Source organism: Miniopterus natalensis, chromosome 13 (assembly GCF_054644295.1).
Source record: "Miniopterus natalensis isolate mMinNat1 chromosome 13, mMinNat1.hap1, whole genome shotgun sequence".
NCBI lineage: Eukaryota > Metazoa > Chordata > Mammalia > Chiroptera > Miniopteridae > Miniopterus > Miniopterus natalensis.
In genome coordinates, this window is record NC_142093.1 from 20,309,261 (window position 1) to 20,327,122 (window position 17,862).

At 48.2% G+C, this 17,862-nt stretch overlaps 1 protein-coding gene across 1 annotated transcript; it reads left to right on the forward strand.

The window, feature by feature from the left end:
- Positions 1–341: 341 nt before the first annotated feature.
- LOC148091619 (metastasis-associated protein MTA3-like) lies at positions 342–14,971 on the forward strand. The gene is made up of 3 exons (XM_087823519.1): positions 342–523; positions 3,144–3,290; positions 14,814–14,971. The coding sequence occupies exons 1-3, from the start codon at positions 406–408 to the stop codon at positions 14,837–14,839; spliced, it is 291 nt and encodes a 96-aa protein (XP_087679645.1). The 5' UTR covers positions 342–405; the 3' UTR covers positions 14,840–14,971.
- The last annotated feature ends 2,891 nt before the right edge of the window (positions 14,972–17,862 follow it).

Below are 17,862 nucleotides of genomic sequence, written 5' to 3' on the forward strand. Positions count from 1 at the left end.
CCTCAGTGGGGAGCCACAGCGTCGGGTCGGGGTGCCACGAGGGTCAGCGACCTGTGACAGCTGTCACTTTTGTCTTCCATGCCAGATTAATCTTGCATTAGGATCGATTCAGCCTCGTATTTCACGGAAAAATTTCCACTTTAAGGAAAGCCACAGCTAGAAAGGAGGCACATTGCGGCTGCTTTTAAGGGCGCGCACAGAACACGTGCGTGAGCCGGGCCCAGCCGCGCCCACAGGGGCTTTGAAGTGAGTGTTTCCCAGGTAGATCCCTCCTCAGGCACTGGCAGCCAGAACCTCAGGTTTTCTGACCCGGGGAAGGAAATCCACGGACCTGGTGGACACTTTGCACTGCTTTCCGCTGCGCCTGCTGCTGTGGCGCGTGGGGCGGGACCAGAAATCAGCCTCATGGGCCGTGTCCTTGTCTTTCTCTCCTCAGATGCAGACAGGCACGCCGAGCTCTCCGGGAGTCCACTGAAAAGCAAAAGCACCAGGAAGCCTTTGGCTTGCATCATTGGGTATTTAGGTGGGTATTTCCTAATAGAGGGCAAAGTCAACAGTTTCTGTGTTTTCCAAATATTTGGCTACTCTAAATTGACATACTTCATCTAAGTTAAAACCTTGCAAGTAGCTGAGATTGGGTACCTTCCTATGTATAGTCTATTTTGTTTTAGAAACCTTTTTTATTACCAAAGTACACGCGACACACAAAATTATGGATATGTTTACTTTTCCCAAAATCATTGAATAAAAATGTAATATATATTTATGTATATAAATACAGATTAAGCAAAAAATGAAAATAAGAGCCATTAAATTATTAGAGAATGAATAGTCTTAATATTGTTCGGTTCTTCTAACCCACTTCACCTCTTCCCTTAAATAGAAAAGGATTGCTTTTTAAAAAAAGATAAAACTGATTTGTAACCTATGTTTCAAAAAATATTTATAGTTTTGATGTGCCAGTTGAGGTTACTTTGAAAGAGGAGCATTTGCATTGCTTTCTGAAAATTGCCAAAGAGGATGGTTCCATTTACATGTTGAAATATAACAATTAACAATAGATTAAAAAAATTACTGGGTGATGACCTTTTTTTCTTTGCGCAAAGTTTTAAGGTAATTTACAAAATAATGGTTCCTATGGTTTTAAGGTAATTTACAAAATAATGGTTCCTAGAAGCTATACTGGCATATTTTTGTGTACTTATGATATTCTTGCCTTTTCATTTTCTCAGTAAAAGTGAAATATGTAGTCAGAGTTGCACTGAACCTTATTGCTGTCAGAATTTATAGTTACAAAGTGTTCAAACTTCAGACAGCCAGTCTTTTAAAAATCAAAGCGTAGCCTTGAGCCTGGTGTATTACCTGGTCCTCATCAGAGCCTGCTAGGAGGCAGAAGCGCACAACTCCCTCTTTGAGGTTAGGCTGGCACCTTATTTCTTCCTCGGGAGCTAAAGAGTTGCCCCTGAAAACATCGCCTGGTTATCATAGGCATGGACCTAGTTCATGGTGGTTACATCCTTGAAGTTTGCTGTCTGTCTTTCCTTGTAGGACCTAATCCTAGAAACCCCTTCCCACCTGCAAGGGAAAGTTTCTGATCATAAAAAACAGAATATAGCATTGCACGTTAGTCGGCCTCTCCCCAGGTAACTGTATTCCTCCCGCAGGCAAACTGGTCTCGGCCCCTACCCGATATGCTCAAAACTGGGCTGTCCTAGCTGAACCACATCTCCACATAACATATTTCTGTTTACTATGTACAAGACGCTATACTAAATGGTTTAGGGAACACCAAGATGAGTCAGGCCTTGCCCTCAAAAATCTTAAGTCTAGTGGAGAAGGCACACAGGTTAGACAGTTAAAGATTCTATAAAGGACTTACAGGTAATATGCATTGGGCACTTGGAGGAAGGAGAGTTATTTCTGATGAGTGTTAGGGCACCTAAGTGAAGAAAGTAATATTTGATCTCAGCCTTGAAAGAGATACAGGATTTGAAAAACAGGAAAATAATATTTTTTCCTTTATGAGGCCAAGAAAACCAGATAAAGGTTTCAGTGAGTCAAGGACCTGAAAAGGTTAGGGAATTCAGGTTGTTTGGTCTGGATAGAGCATAAAGGTGGAGGTTGCAATTAAAAATGAGATTAACAGACCTTCAGTGCCATATTGGGAATAAAAAAATCACTATATTTTGGTTAGTACTTACTTGATCCATTTCTAAATTTTGGCAAGTGTAGGATTTTGACCAGGACAAGATGTAGAAATTCCAGCAATGCTAACGGCTCTTCCTAAATTTCGGTAAATGAGGCTGTTATCCTGGCTCTCGCTTAAGCAGACAGAGTGGCTTGTGCATGGTTGGCACGCCGGGGGTTGACTCAGAATCAGTGAGCAGGTTTAGCTTTGGAGACGAGGTTGCCCAGCCTCAGTAATAGACCGAGGTCCTTAAATTCCAGTTCCTACAGTATTGCAACTTCTCCTCTGTCCGAAAAGCGAGTGGTTCTGGGCTATGTGCCTGCCAACAACGTACTCAAACACGCAAATGCCATGTGCGTATTACAGGATTGTGGTGTATCCTCCGTGGGGGCGTTTCTTCTACTGCTTCTTGACGCGAGCGTTCGGAGTTTGGTGTCAGATTTCATGTATATCAGAATGTTCTGGGCGGGAGTGACTGGCCTTGGTCCTGGACCCTGGCTGCAGAGGAGGAACCCTGCTTTTCAGAAACCTCTCATGCACCAGATACGCTAAGTTCTGGTTGGAGAGAACACAGGTGGTTTTCTCTGAGGCCCCCTCTCCAGATAACTTTTAGATTGCTAATACCTTGAAGAGTCAGATGCCTTATTATTCCCTTAGTCGAGCTTTACTTAAGTGACCCTCTATAGTGTTGGGTTTTTTTTGCTTGTACTGACAACCTGAAGCTCAGAGCTCCAGCTAGCAGGGAAAAGCCAGCGCACTTTGGTAAGGAAAGGAGTCATGGTAACAGCATTTGAAGCTGATTAATTATGCAAGTCCTTGGGAAAACAGGCTGGCTCATAAGGAACTGACTCTCAGCTCATTAAGAAACAAGATGTGTGCCTGTTAGCCAGTGAAGTTCACACAGAGGTTTTTAATACCGTGTTCTGAGTTGAGACACCTTTTTTCCCCTTGTCAGAGATCCATCCTTCGAAGAAACCTAGCGTAATTCGATCTACGCCAAGTCTGCAAACCCCAGCTACCAAGCGGATGCTGACCACCCCGAGTCACGCGTCTCTGAGCATTTTGGGGAAAAGAAACTACAGTCATCACAATGGCCTGGATGGTATGTAAGCCCAGGAATGCAGGCGCTGTTCTGATAGGCCAGGCCCCTCTCCCCTGCCAGTTCCAGGCCTCGTCTGCCACGTCTAAGAGCGTGTAACACATGGGTTCTGCTCCCTGCTCGAACTGAGTGTGGTGAGGATGAAAGGGAAGAAGGCGGCCGTGTGCCACAGTGAACACGTTGGCCGGGTGATATTTCTCCACCTCTTCAGGAGGGACGTTTTGCTCCCACTTCCTCTTGGGCGGCCTGTTTGGAGATGAGGTGTGTATCTAGCAGGTTGCCTCTTGGGTAATAATCTTCTTGCTCTGATGCACACTCACTGCTCATTTCTATTTCCTTGAGCAGAAGGGATGATTTCGCCTTCTGCCTGAGACAGCAGTGCTCTCTGGGGATTCTTTAGCCTTCGTGGGTTGTTTTGAATTTGACATTTGTCCCCTACTTCTTTCATCTTATAATTTTTTTTTAATTGCTCAAGAGTGCTATACGTCACAAAAGGAATTGCCTGGGTGATGTCCTAAATACAGAAATAATCATTTGTTTCTAATGGAAAAACAGAACTATCACCTCCTATCCAAAGTGCTTCTCTGGGGCTTGGCCATATAATGACTTCAGGTGGAATTGAATTATGTTCCTAGTGGAACCGTAAATCATTCAGGCAATATATATTGTTCATCTCAATAGTCCTGGAGTTTGAAACTGTCTTGATTGTTTAAATGTTGGCATTTATTTATGAATAAAACCCTTCCCAGGCTTCTCACATCTATGGAACTCTAAATTCCTTCAGTGACAGTAAATTATTTATAATGTGACCCTAGAGCAAGGATGTGAAATAGACCTTCTAGTAATAATTTTCGATGGTGTTCTTTTTTTCCAGCATGACTTTGGGTGGTCATAGTGATGTCAAAATGAATAACCATTTGAGGGTGAGGAGTTTAGTTTGCATTTATAGGCTTATCAGTTTGTTGTGGATATGGCTCTCAAGAATTTAGCTACACAGTAATCTTATGAAATAACTTCCTTGCTAAGGAGAACGTTGGCCCTCCTCCCCGCAGTGTGCCTAGTGTTTAGACAACAGAACACCAGGAACAATTGTGTCAGAACGTGGAGATTGGATTTCTTTCCAGCTTTTCCTTGCGCACAGCCTGGGGCCTTGGTGTTCAGGCTTAAGTGGAATCAGGAATCTCTCTTTTCCATCTCGTCACTTCCCTGGCCTCTGTAGGTTTATAGTCCTACTGCAGAAAGCAAAAAGTAAGTTCTGGTTCATTTGAAATATGTGTATCAAATGGATATATATACATATTTACATATATAGGTATATATATCATTATTTTCCCTTTATGGTGAGAAGAAGTATCTTTTCCTCTCGTGCCCCACGGTCCTGGTCATTCTGGGTCCAGTCCTGCATTGCAGCTCCTGTTGCTCTTTCCTTGTGTCACAGGTTCCCGTCTCCTTGGAGTTTCTAAAAATGACCCTGCTGCCTTGTAGTGTTCCCTCTCTGTGGCTGTTCGTCCCGTTTCCTCCTGAATGAAGGCTGCTGCAAGGCCACTGCGTCCCTGCTCTGAACAGGAGGAATGGACAGGGCATATGATGAATCCCTGGTGTTAAGTTGACTGAGATTTTCTGCCTTATTGAGGAAGAGACACTTGTTTCATTTTCTGAAGAGACCTAGCTGCTGAGACACTTTTTAAGATTCATTGTCTTTGATCTCCTGCCGCGGTACAGAGAGGGAGGTGGGTGACATGTGCCTTGCCTGTGCTGTCTCGCTTGATTCACACCACAGAGGCTCCAGGACATCAGGGACTTTTACTGTTTTGCGCAACATCGTAGCTGTTCTGCCTAGCACAGTGCCTGGGACGTAGTAGTTGCTCAATAAACGTTAATTGAATAAGCGAAGTGAAAGTGATTGAGAAAATGAGACCAAGAGAGGTAAATTGAAGTGTCCACAGTTTCCACATAAATGGATTGGGATTCCGCCTCGGGTGTGACAGATTTAACCACTTATAAATGAAGTTGTAGCTCTCAACTGTGCTGTATTTGTCAGCAAAATAGAAACGACATAAGTTATTTTAACAACTAGTAAAAGAAATCAATATGAGAGATACTGGGGGACACAATAGGAAATGGGGAGCATGAGGTGGTTGGTGCACAGGAAGCAGCCTCCATCCCTAGGGTTGGGGATATCACAGCTGGAAGCTCAAGGAGGGCCCTGGGAGCTGGCACCCAGACCCCTCGAGAGTGCACTGTTCTGCTGGTGCTGGCATCTCAGGAGTGATGAGGCTGGCTCTGGGATGCGAAGGAAAGTTGGGAACCGGAGCAGACCTCTGCTGCTGCTTGGGGCGGCCTGACAGGAACGGGAAAAAGCCGTCTCCTCTGTCCTTCAGTTGGCGGGCTCCCTCTAGCACCCCCTACTGGTGTAACAGGGAGCCTGAGGGCTAAGGAGGGATGAGCTTGCTGAGTCCCAGCCTTGCAAGCATCACTACTGCCTAGCACAGTGCCTGGAACTTAGTAGATGCTCAATAAATGTTAGTTGAATAGAAGTGAGTTTATTTCTTTTTAAATATATCTTTACTGATTTCAGAGAGAGGAAAGGAGGAGAAAGAGAGATAGACACATCAATGATGAGAGAGTCGTCATTGATCGACTGCCTCCTGTAAGCCCCCTACTGGGGACTGAGCCTGCAACCCAGGCATGTGCCCTGACTGGGAATCGAACTGTGATCCCCTGGATCCTAGGTCGATGCTCAGCCACTGAGCCATGCCCGGCTGGGCTGGAGGTGAGTTTAGATGGATGGACATGGAGCTGAGAGACGACTATAGCACAAACACACATTTTGGAAAATGTCCTTATTTTTGTATTTCCAGTGGACCTTTTTCTTGGGATAATGGGTCTGTTTCTTTTTTCTTTGGGATATGGAATCATGACTAACCTGATTTTCCAAGGTGAACTCAAAATACCAGAACAAATGTCAGGCTAATAGTGAGTTTTCATGGGATAGTTGATACTATCATAACTGGAATTGATAGATACAAACTCATGGAAAAGCCAGGCTCTATGTGATCCAGTAATAAAGTCAATTAACACTGCCACTTAATTATCAGTAAGTCAGACAGATGAACACACCAAAGGGGATGTTGAGGGACAGAACTAATTTAACTGGAAACAAAACCTGATTGTACTGAAATCCTCAGGTCTCAGCCTCAGGGCTTCCTGTCCCCTTCTCTGTGGCTTGCCTCCTTCGCTCACCCTCTGTCTTCAGGTGGAGGTTCTGGGTGTTGTGAAGAGTCTGGATTTCTGCTGGCAGAAAGGGTTTTACCTGACATTAAAAAAAAAAGTTGGACAGCTTCTTATTGTCTTCCCCAAACCCACTGTCTTACACCTGGCTCTGGCCCGTTAAAGGCCCTGGTGTGACTGCGGCTGGGAGCCAGCGCTCTGTGCCCTGTAGGCTCAGCCCCTGGCACCGGGCCGCACGCAGACTGTGACCACCCTCACAGGCTTCAGCTCTGATGGTGAAGACAAAGTCTGCGTACATAAGAAGCCTCATTTTGGGGTCAGTAATGTAGGAAGAGTGAAGTTTCAAAATACAGCCCTACCTAGTACCTTATCCATCCCCTACACTTCAGTGTCCCCCAGGCCGCTGGGCCAGTGGTGAGCCACATGCAGCCCCAGTGCTTTCCAAGTCCTGTCCCTCCTTTTCAGATTTACAGATGCTTTGGGGACCTTTTTATTGCCAGCAAACCAAGTACCCACCACACTTGGCCTTCTTGGTTAACCCCTAGAGGCCGTGAGTAGGGACGGCCCTGAGATCAGGATGAGGAGCCTTTACTGGAGAGCCTCTCGGCGCTTGAGAGCCCAGAGAAAGGGCAGCGGGGGGCATGGAGGCTGTGTCACGGGCACCCGAGCGTTTGCAGTCGGATGGGATTAACTGCCGACATCTCTGATGATTTCCCGTGTGGCCTTGGATGAATCACTTGGTTTCTTCAGATCTGTTTTTTCCTCCAAATAGCACAGAATTTAGTTGCCTGAGTGGAGCTGTTATAATGATGAAAAGTTCTTCACCTACTTTGTATGACTTGATCTTCTAAACACTTTATGAGCTAGGTGTTATAACTTGCATTTTTTTATTGTTTGTTATTTAAATAAAAAAAAAATTTTAGTTACAGGAGTGATTACACATTTAAATAACTTGTGATGTGATTACTATGATAAGGCTAGTACCCATCTGGAACTGGCATTTTAATAATGTAAAAACTGAACAAAGTTCAGGGAGGTTAAGGGATTTGCCAAAGTCACATGGCCAGCAAGCAGCAGGGATGAGACTGAAACCTCAGGTCCCGTGTCGTTTCCCCCCGGGGCCAGGAAAGGACCCAGGTTGGTGTGTTGAGTGCAGCGTGTACCTGGGAGGTGCTTAATTTTGTGTGGAGGAGATGGGTGTGTTTGTAAATATAGAGAGGGGTGTGGTGGGTGTTTCTTTGCTAAGGTTGTGAAGTGTGAGCCATCACTGTGTAATGAAAGCCTTCACCTTCTCCTGCCTCTCTGAAGTCCTCTGCCGTATTATGCCACTCCCCCCTTTTTCTGGAACTTAGGGCATAGGAGCTGTATTAGTGCCGGAGAGAGGAAAGAAAAAAGAGAAAATTCACAGAATCACCTCAAGGTGGACTGTGTTTAAATGACATGCTATTCCCAGCATTGACTCTAACTTGTATTAGATGTTTGTTAAGTGTTAAGATTCCATCCCCTCCTTTAAAGAAGAGCTGTTATTAAAGTTTGATTTTGAAAAATTTTAAGATATCAACCAAAGTTTTTGTAGTCATATGTGAATTGTATATAAATAAAATGTCAATTCTTTCCTTATAACTACACTGATTTTTTACCTACGGGTATGATTCTCAAAGAATGACTCATGGGTTTGCTTGAAGGCGAATGATTGCACATTAGAAAGGCCCAGTGTCTATAAAGAGAAATTGCCCTTGATTAAGTTATTTAGATTATTGAAGACCGGAAATTAGGTTTATAGAGAGAGCTCACTTTAGCTTCCTGCAGGGCCCTGTAATTAGAAACCCCACAGCAGAGGGGGTGGGACATCATGATCCTGAGACAGTGGAATCTTTTTTAGAGTGAAGGCTGAGTCAGGAAAAACCCAGAGAGCAGTGGGGCAGACGAGCTGTGCAGATGTCTGTCATCCTCTCCTGACCGTCTAAAAAGATGCCCTGGGTGGCCCCCTACTGTCAGATGCTTGAGTTTTGGTCCATCAGCAGATCTTTCATTCCCCTGCGCAGGAACGAGGTGACTACCTACTGTGTCTCCATCACTGGGGACCCCTGAGAACGGATTGTGCTGTGTAGTGATGTAGACCAAGGGAGCAACAACTGCAGGTACCCTTAAGCCTTTTCTGAGATGACACAGCTTTGGTCCCAGGGGTACTACTCAGTGCGTCAGGAAAACCAAAGCGACAGGCTCAGAACAGAGGTATTTTCATGGGACAGTCAGGGCATCTGAGCCAAGGAAATTGATGAATTGTACAATAAACTTCTTTTTAATCTGCTCTCTTCTGCTTATTTCCCCTGGGGTATGTGAGTCCACTGTAAATCTAGTTTTTTTCTTACTTGTTTCCTGCATTGAGTAATATTATTTCTCAGTCTTCCATGTAGGGAGGGTAGCTAACATGGATGCCTCTAAGTACAATATTGTGATCTGGGGTGTGAAGACTGTCCTTTTGATGACTTGTTTCTGAAATCAGTGATTCAACAGTTCCAACTGTTTGCATCCCAACCCTGGGAGATGGGCGGTGGTGAGGGCCATTGTACCAGTGAGAGAGCTCAGGGACTGCATCTGCTGTCTTCACAAATCCCAATAAAAATAGACTGCTGGGAACAGCTGATGGCACTCCTAGGCATGCTTCGGCCTCGCCTGCCTTCTGTCAAAATTTTTATGCCATTTCCAAAGATTACAGTACTTTTGAATCTTCTGAAGTATTGTTTAAGGAAGAACACTGAGTACCCCTAGACCCCTGGTCTCCTTGTCTCAAGGTGTAATGTTATGTAACCTGGTTAAATACATGAGAGTACCTTAGAGGTTTCCCCCCTGGTATTTTTTGGATCATTATGGCCACAGGGTTTCCTGAATGTGAAGCGATTATAGCAGAGTAGCCAAAGTATCCAGAGAGTTCAGGAGAGCTGGGGCATGGTCTGAGGGCAGTGAGTGGGTCTCTCCTACTGTGAAGCTGGGGGGGGGGTGTAGAGGAAGACAGCCTCCCAGAAAGTAGAGTAAAAAGATACAGAGAAAGAAAACTGGGGAGAAACAAGAAGAAATCGGAGGACCAGTGCAGGAGGTCCAATATCTAATATCTTGACTAGTTTTCTGCTGACTGGCCTCAGATGCCCTCAGTGTGGTCAGCCCTGTTTCCCAGGACTCATCCTCGGCCCTGCCCTGACTGCCTCAGAAGGGCTCCTGTAGGCACGCAGTGAAGCTGCCATCGGACTACCATGAAAACAGCCTTCTCAGGCATCTTCTTTAGGAATCTGCATCTGACAAAGTCACCTTCAAGCTTGCTCCTCAGTTTTACATTAATTATTTTTCATATTCATTGACATGGAAGTAGTTGCTAATGAAAATAAACATTTGGTTGAGGGGGAAAACGCATAGACGATAACTCAGATGTTTTCTGAGCTTAAAGAGTGCTCAGTCATCTGGAAGGGAAAACAGGAAACGGAAAATGACAACAGCAAGGTTGAGAAGCTCAAAATGAACCCAGTGGGGGACCCGAATCAACGAGACTGTGACAAATCTTTCCATTTCCATTGCCCTGGGGACTGTGCAGATTCAGAAGACTTCTCACTTCTTCACTGGGACCTAAAGAGACTGTTCAGGGAGATGCCTGAAACAGTTGGTTTTGGGGGTTGGTCTTTAATTCCCTGGGCGTCTAATACGGATGTCCCAGTGGCTTGCTCAGACGTTTGTGCCTGTTCTTTTGATAGATGACTTGAATCTCTTCCTAAGAAGAGTATTTTTCAGGGACCCAGTCCCCTCCCTCTGCTGTTTCTTCCCTTTCCTTTCCTAAGCAGCTATACCTACCCCCCGCCCCAAACCCTGGGACCTAAACTTTCAAGTCAGAGGTCCACTTTCTTTCTCAGAGGTTCACCTTCGACATGTCACTGAGAATGGAAGTACACAGAGATAGGTTGGTTTAAAGGTTTCCTGTAACGACCCTTGTAGGTAAACTGAGACACTTTTCGCGGAGGCCAGAGCTGGCCCTCAGAGCTGAGAACCCTTGAGTAACTACCACGGACTCCGTCACTCTTCTAAGACCCCCACACTACTGAGAGGGTCACAGGTATGGGCCTCTTACAGGCTCCCACACTAGTACTTCCCTCAGGGACAGGAGAGAAGCTTTCTCTGGGAGAAACTTCGAGATTAGTGAACCCAGGCATGGTCCTAGAGGTGGCTAATTCGTCATCCTACCAGAATATACCAAAACACCAAGCTGTGAATTACTCATTCATGTTGTTCTAGCACAGATTTTTAAAAGCCCTATAGAGCCCTTTTCTATTATCATTTCTTTTTAAAGGAGCTTTATTGAGGCATAATTGACATTCAGTAAACTACACATATTTTAAAATATACAATTTGACAGGTTTAACGTTATATATATATATAATCTTTACACACACACACTATCACCACAATCAATAAACTTATCCATCACCCTAAAAAATTTTTTTGCACCCCTTTATAATCTATTCTCTCTTCCCATCTCCCACACCTCATCCCTGGTGACCACGGATCTTCTTTTGGTCACCACAGATTAGTTTACGTTTTCTAGAATTTTATTTAAGTGGAGTCATTAGTATGTGCCCTTGTCAGTTTGAATAATTTTTAGAGATCTATCTTCAAGGTCACTGATTCTTTTGTAGTATTGAATCTGCTGTTAATCCCATCCAACAAAGTGTTTATTTCAGATTTTATATTTTTCAGTTTTAGAATTTCCATTTAGTTCTTTGATATTTCTCCTAAGATACATCATCTTGTCACCCATTACACCCATATTTTTCGATAGATTCTTTAACATACTTATAGTAAATAGTTTAAGTCCATATCTGCTAATTTTAACATTTAAATCATCCATTAATCATCTTCCAGTGACTTTTTTATTTGTTATGGGCTGCAGTTTCCTGCTTTTCAGGTCTAATAATTTTTTTTCAAATCTTCACCCAAAGATATTTTTTTCATTGCTTTTCAGAGAGCATGGAAGGGAGGGAGAGAGAGAGAGAGAAACATCGATGTGAGAGAGAGACCTCGATTGGCTGCCTCCTGGGAGGATGCGCCTGACCGGGGCTGGGGGTCAAGCCTGCAGCCCAGGTACGTGCCCTTGGCTGGAATAGAACCTGGGACCCTTCTGTCCATGGGCCAACACTCTAGCCACTGAGCCAGACCAGCTAGGGTAGGTCTAATAATTTTTAATGAATACTGGTCAGTGTGGATGTAACGTTGTGGGGACTCTGGCTTCTGTTATTTTCTTCTGCAGAGTGTTGAGTTTGTTCTAGCAAGCAATTAAGTTGGCAGATCACCTCGATTATGTGGAGGCCTGGTTTAAAGCTTTATTAGGTCTGGTCTATTAACAGTTTTTTCTCTTAGTCCCATGGGATTTCAATAGAAAAACGAAATTGTTTGCCCAGCCGTTCTAACTTCGCAGAACTTGAATTCTAAACTCTGCCTCCCAGCACTGGGCTGCTGCTGAGGTTGCTGCTTGGCCTTTTTTAGCCTTCCAGCGGATGTTTTCTACTTGGAGTCTCACCTGTACATGCTCAGTTCAAAAATCAGCCAATGATTTGAGGGCACTGTGTATGTAGATTCAGGGGCTTCCCTTTTTGTGTCTCCTTCCCAGGATCTCCTCCTCCAGTTCCCAGTTGCATTGGCAGCCTTGAACTCTGAGTTCTCTCTGATTCCTCAGCTCGATTAGGCTGCAGCTTTCTGCTTGAGCTTTATTCCTCTTGTACTGCTTGGAAGTGCTCACAAGGGAAAAACCAGTTAAGCATGGATCTCATCTACTCTCACTTTTTTCCAAGGGTCATATCTGCTCCAATTTTTGCCTGATTCTGGTTGTTCTCCAGTACCTTCAAACAGTCGTTTTTTTAATATCCAGAGTTTATCACCATTATTGACTAGAGGGTGAGTCCAATATAAATTAGCCCACCATTATAAGCAGCAGAACTCCTCAGTTCTATGGGCTCCCACTTGCTTCTCAGAAGGATTGTAGTAACGTACTGTTTGTGTTGCCAGCTTCAGATTTGGCTTTCTTGTGCCATGTGTTATCTCTCATTTATCTGCTTTCCACCATCCCCGATTCCGATGGTGGTTTCTCCTCTGGGTGTCAGAAGGGAGGGAAATTAACCGAGAAGGTGGCAGCTGGACGCCTTAAGAAAAGATTGCTTTCATTGCATTGCTTGTTAGAGTGCAGAATGCTGAAGTCCATGCACTTCAAGTGCTTGTGAACAGTCAAACCAATAGGGACCATTTATTTTGTAAAAACAGAGTGCGTGCTTATGAATCAGGGTTAATATAGACAAAGGCAGCAAATGTAGATTAATGCATTTGACAATTCATAAACAAAACAGGAAACGATCTGGGCTACACTGGCCAGGGACGAGACCTGAGAATCCATGTAGATCTTTCCCTGGGGCCTCTGCCAGCGCTTCCGTGCTGGGGGCCTCTGTGTCTGCGGCGTGTGGCTCTCATTCTGGCTTCAGGGAAATGCAGAGGGCCCGGGGAACTTCTGAGCAGTGGGGACTGAAGTGATAGCCTTACCAGGGCAGGTGATAAGCACTGGGATTCTTTAGCCTGGACTGCAGAGAGGTGACATATCTCGATGTAAAACCATGGCCAATGTGGAGAAGGCAGGTCTGAATCTGGGTGCCAGGTCCCGAGCTGCTGTGGGGACAGGGTTGCTTTTGAAGTGAGCAGGTAAGTTTAGTACAAATAGATAAAAGCACAATTTACCATGGCAGACCAGTCCCTCGGGAAACTTATTACAGGTGGCTTTTCTGGCAGATGGCTTAATTCCATTGTGGTTTGGACAAACAAATGAATGACAGAAGCCTGCCCCCCCTAAAAAAAAAGTCATCTGAGACATGATGACACGTATGTAACCCTTAATTTATACACCAGAGAGGACAGTGTGCCCTTACTGGCTGGCTGGAGGAGGGGCAGCTTGGTGCAGCAGGGAAAAGTTGACCTGAATTAAGATCTGGGTTCAGATCTTGACTCCTCAACTTAATCGCTGTGTGACCTTGAGCAAGTTCCTAACCTTTCTCAGCCAGACGACGTTCTGGTGAAAGTTAAATAAGTCCGTCATATAATCTACAGTCGGCTCAATAAAGCAAAGGTTAGCCTGAGTCCTAAACTGAATAGTCTGGGTTTGTATTGAACACATATTTGCTGAGCCCTGTCAAATACCAGGCTGTGTACATATATCTCCCCTATTCTAGAAAGGCTCATGAAGTGAAGGCGCAGCTCTGCTCCATCCTGCAGACCTTCCTCAGGAGGGCGGGAGGCTGTGAAGGTGAGCGTCCCTTGTCCTCTGCTCTTGCAGGTGGCCCGCATGGTGAGAGAGCATCCGAGTGCCACCGTGGCAGGACCACCTGATCCCATCTCAGCAGACAACCCCCACTTCCTTCCTCCACATTTTCCTAATAACCGAGCCAAAGGTTTCACAACCCACTTACAGTACCAGATGGTGATGATTGGTTTTTATCCAGTTCTGCTTTTCATTTACTCATTTCTACTGAGAGTCTTGGGTGCCCAGCTCTGGGGCAGGAGAGTTGAAGGTCTCTAGGGGAGGTGGAGGGGTGAGAACGAGGGACACTAGGGCGTTTAGGTTTGTTCCCCTCCTACGAGAAACTGCGTTACTGGCATCTGAGTGCCCACATCGTTATGATTAACTATGCTTACCTCAGATCCCGTGGTGCCTCCTCTGCCAGCGGTGTTCCCTGTCCCTTAGCCTCTGGTCACAGAAGGTCCATGACGTCAGTCTGATAAGCATGGGCGCACGTGCCAGGTGAGCTGTAGCACCTGCCAGGGGTGACTAAAGCTGCCCATCCAAAGCCCAGTTGTGTTGTTTTTTTAAAATATCTTTATTGATTTCAGAGAGAGGAAAGGAGAGGGAGAGAGAGAGAAACATCAATGATGAGAGAGCCATTGATCGAGCCCGCAAGCCGGGCATGTGCCCTGACCGGGAATCGAACCCCGATCGCCTGGATCCCAGGTCGACGCTCCACCGCTGAGCCACGCCCGGCCGGGCCAGAGCTCAGTTTTTAAGACACTTCAGTATTATCCACATATTTTCTTGGCCTCGGTTGAAGTTTCCTTTGGTCCAGCCTTGAACTACATTGTGAGCTTTTATTTGAGTTCATGCCCAGACTCCTTTCCTCGAAGGCTGTGACGTTGGTGGGAGGGCTGACTCCATCCCTCCTCTCACTTTGCCTCCGCCGTTGGCACTCATTTAACTCCGACCCTCTTCCTTCCTTTTTCCAGAACTCACGTGCTGCGGGTCAGACTGAGCTACCCCGTTTCATCCTATAACCCAAGACTTGCTGCTCTGCCCTGCTCGCGCTCACGGCTGTGCCGGGAAGGCCGCGGCCCCGCGCAGTGCGTTCCCGTGGGAGGTCTCCGCGTGGCTCCGTCGGAGGCCCCAGGGGCAGGGGAAGGGCCTGTGGCAGTGCGCGTCCCCACAGCCGAGCCTCCGTGTGTGAGTCCGTGTCACCTCGCTTTCCCCAAGAGCCCCCGCTGGCCCAGCGAGACCGGCCTGAGACCTGCCTGAGAAGGAAGGGGATGGGGAGCCACCCCGCCACGGCCTCCTCTGCGCCCCGCGCCCGGCCCCTGGGGCCCGGGCAGCCGGGCGCGGGGCCGCTGCCCTGCATGCGCCAGCTCCGCTCCGTCGCAAGCTGAGTGACTGTGTACAGGACGGACTTGGCACCTTCCTGATTGGAGTTTTCTTAGCAGATCTGCCAGTGTTTATGCAGTTCGCAGTATTTCCCGTCCTTGATGTTACTGTCACTGGCTTTTTCTCAGTCGGCTTCATAGTTATTTTTGTTAATGGGTAATTTTCCTCTTTACCCCCTGCATTGTATATTTGACCCCCTTCCCTACCCCTACAAGGTAAGAATTACCCGAGGTCCTGACAAAAGATAAGAGAGCCGTCTTTGGGAAGCCTGGGAACTCTTCATACTGTCTGTGTTTTGTCATTGAAGAGAGGTGGGTGCTCTGCTCGGTTCTGCTTGGTCCCAGACAGCTCCCCCAGGAGCAGTGTTCAAACCGAGCCAAGCGCGTGTGTCACCGGGACAAGCCGCCTGCGTTCTGTCCTGTCCCTTACGGCCAGCCCGCCGACGGGGAATGGCAGCCAGGCTGCTCCTTCAGCAAGTTACAGATCAGCCGGGTCTGTTTAAGCAGATGGAAGCTATTTGACCAGGGAAGGCGAAGTGAGCGAGCTGTGTCTGCAGGTGAGCCTGTGAATAAGCCCCTGAGCCCCCGCCCTTCCAGCCCCAAACATTTCTGTGAGCACCTGTGCCTGGGGCCTGGGAGACCTGCCTGCAGCCTGGCTTCCACTGGCGTGGGCTCCTCCTGTCCGCGCTCAGCACCAGTCCTCACAGGCTGGCGCCTCATGGCTCTGTGCACACAGCTGCAGGGGCCACAGCTTAGTGCCCATTGGCTCCCCGGCAAATGTGAGTCTGACCACTCCCCTGCCCTCCATTTGCAGGGACAAGCTACAGGGCACCGGGTCACAGTACCAGGAGAGACAGCTGGCGCCTGGCCTCCCAGCCGTCCCTGGGGTCTGCACTGGGCGGCAGCGGATAGTAGGGGCCCCGAACAGCCAGGTGGCTGCAGGACAGAGTGGCTGCAGTTGAGCTGGCCCCTAGCCCCCCAGCCCCCAGGCAGAGTGAGGTGTCACTGGAATGGCCGTGACTCTCTCCATGCCCAGACCCTCAGGGCTGGGTTCCACCCCGCAGAGAGGACGTGATGTATGCTGGCCGGAGGCAAGGCTCAGAGCTCGAGCTGCCTTTCGCTTTCTGGTTTGCAGTCACGGTGGCTTCTCTCCTGAGGAGGAGTCGGTTCTCATCTTGGGCTTTTGCGGGGCTGACCCAGGGACGATGTCGCCCCTGCCAGTTCTTGGAGCTATTCTGGGTCTTGGCTTGGGGCCCCGCGGGTGGGCCTGTGTCGGAGGAGCTCGGTGAGCCAGTGGCGGCGGCAGGCATTGCCCTCAGGCTCCCAAGAGAAGCCCCAGAGAGGGGGCAACTGCCCCTTCACATCACATGCCACGGGGTGTGCGCTTCTCAGCAGAGGGATGAGGGAGAGCCGTCTCTGCCCCTGCCCGGACTCGTTGCTGCACAGGGACAGCGGAGAGCTCCCCCTCACCCACGTGAAACGGGGCCTCCGATGAGAGAAGCAGTTGGCTGCCCGGTCCGCCGCCAGTGTCCTTCTCTCTGCCCCTTGGGGGAGCCCTCGTGGCCGGGCCCAGGAGATGTGGAGCCTGGGGCCGGGCTGGGTCTGAAGGAAGAACAGGGAGGCCCACCCCAGTGCTGGCCAGTTCAGCTCTGGGACAGGCGCAGCTCGGCTTGAGCCACATGTGCTAAGAAAGCTCTTCCGCACCGGAAGCTGGAGCTGGCTCTGCAGCCCTGCCCTCCACGAACAGGATGTTGACTGAGGTCTCATGCTCTCAGTTCACCTCTGGAAAGTCCCTCCCCAGCGAGCACTCCAGGGAGTCGGAGGGACGCCGAGGAGCCTCTGACGTCGGCCTTGGCTGTTCTGAGCACTAGGTGCTGAGAGGGTGTCCCGCGGCGTCACCATTGTGTGGGTGGTGTGTCACCGCTGTGCAGTGAGCCTGTCCGCATGGCCTGCAGCCGACATGCGCAGCGGGTGCCGTGCTGAGCCTGGTCTGTGCTCCACTGGATGAGATCCCAGAAGCTCTGCGAGCCACCCTCCCTTTCCTTTGCCATCATCACCCCCAAACTCCTGATTTCCTGTCACAGAGGGTGCCTCTCACAAGCCCATCTTGCCCACAGCCCAGTTTCTGTGTCAGTATCCAACCTGAAAAAAAGAAGCAAGTCTAAGTTTAAAATGCGGGTTTTAATCCAGGTAATTGTTTAGCACAGAAACAAGGAAAGCTGAGAGGCCAAATGGGAGCGAGGAGCAAGCCAGAGATGAGTTGCAGGCTGATGGGACAGGGGCGAGGCCATGTTACTAGAGCCTGGGGCGCAGGGACGCTGGGAGGAACCCGGGACCGCAGAGGGCCGATCGATCGGTGGGAGCTGCAGCCACGAGGAGGCGTGGTCCTTGTCAGAAACACTCCCGCGGGCAGAGGGGGGAGAAATGGCCTGCTTCTCCCTGGCCTGTGCCTTCCAGATTTCTGCAGGTGCCTCCTGTTAGCTGCAGCCAGCTGGGAGCCAGCTGACCTGGGGGCCTGGGACAGGCCACCTGCAGGGCGGAGCAGCGAGGGCAAGGGGGGCGTGCGTCCCCTTGGCCCGCTCTGGGTCATGCCCCAGGCGGTGTTCATGCCCCATGCTGTCCTCTAGGCTCTTTTCCACTC

Excerpts from the sequence above, each read along its gene's own strand:
- LOC148091619 (XM_087823519.1), top strand. The coding sequence starts at position 406 with ATGGGCCGTGTCCTTGTCTTTCTCTCCTCAGATGCAGACAGGCACGCC. Across the intron at positions 524-3,143 it reads TTGCATCATTGGGTATTTAG|AGATCCATCCTTCGAAGAAA; the intron begins GTGGGTATTTCC and ends TCCCCTTGTCAG. Across the intron at positions 3,291-14,813 it reads TCATCACAATGGCCTGGATG|AACTCACGTGCTGCGGGTCA; the intron begins GTATGTAAGCCC and ends TCCTTTTTCCAG.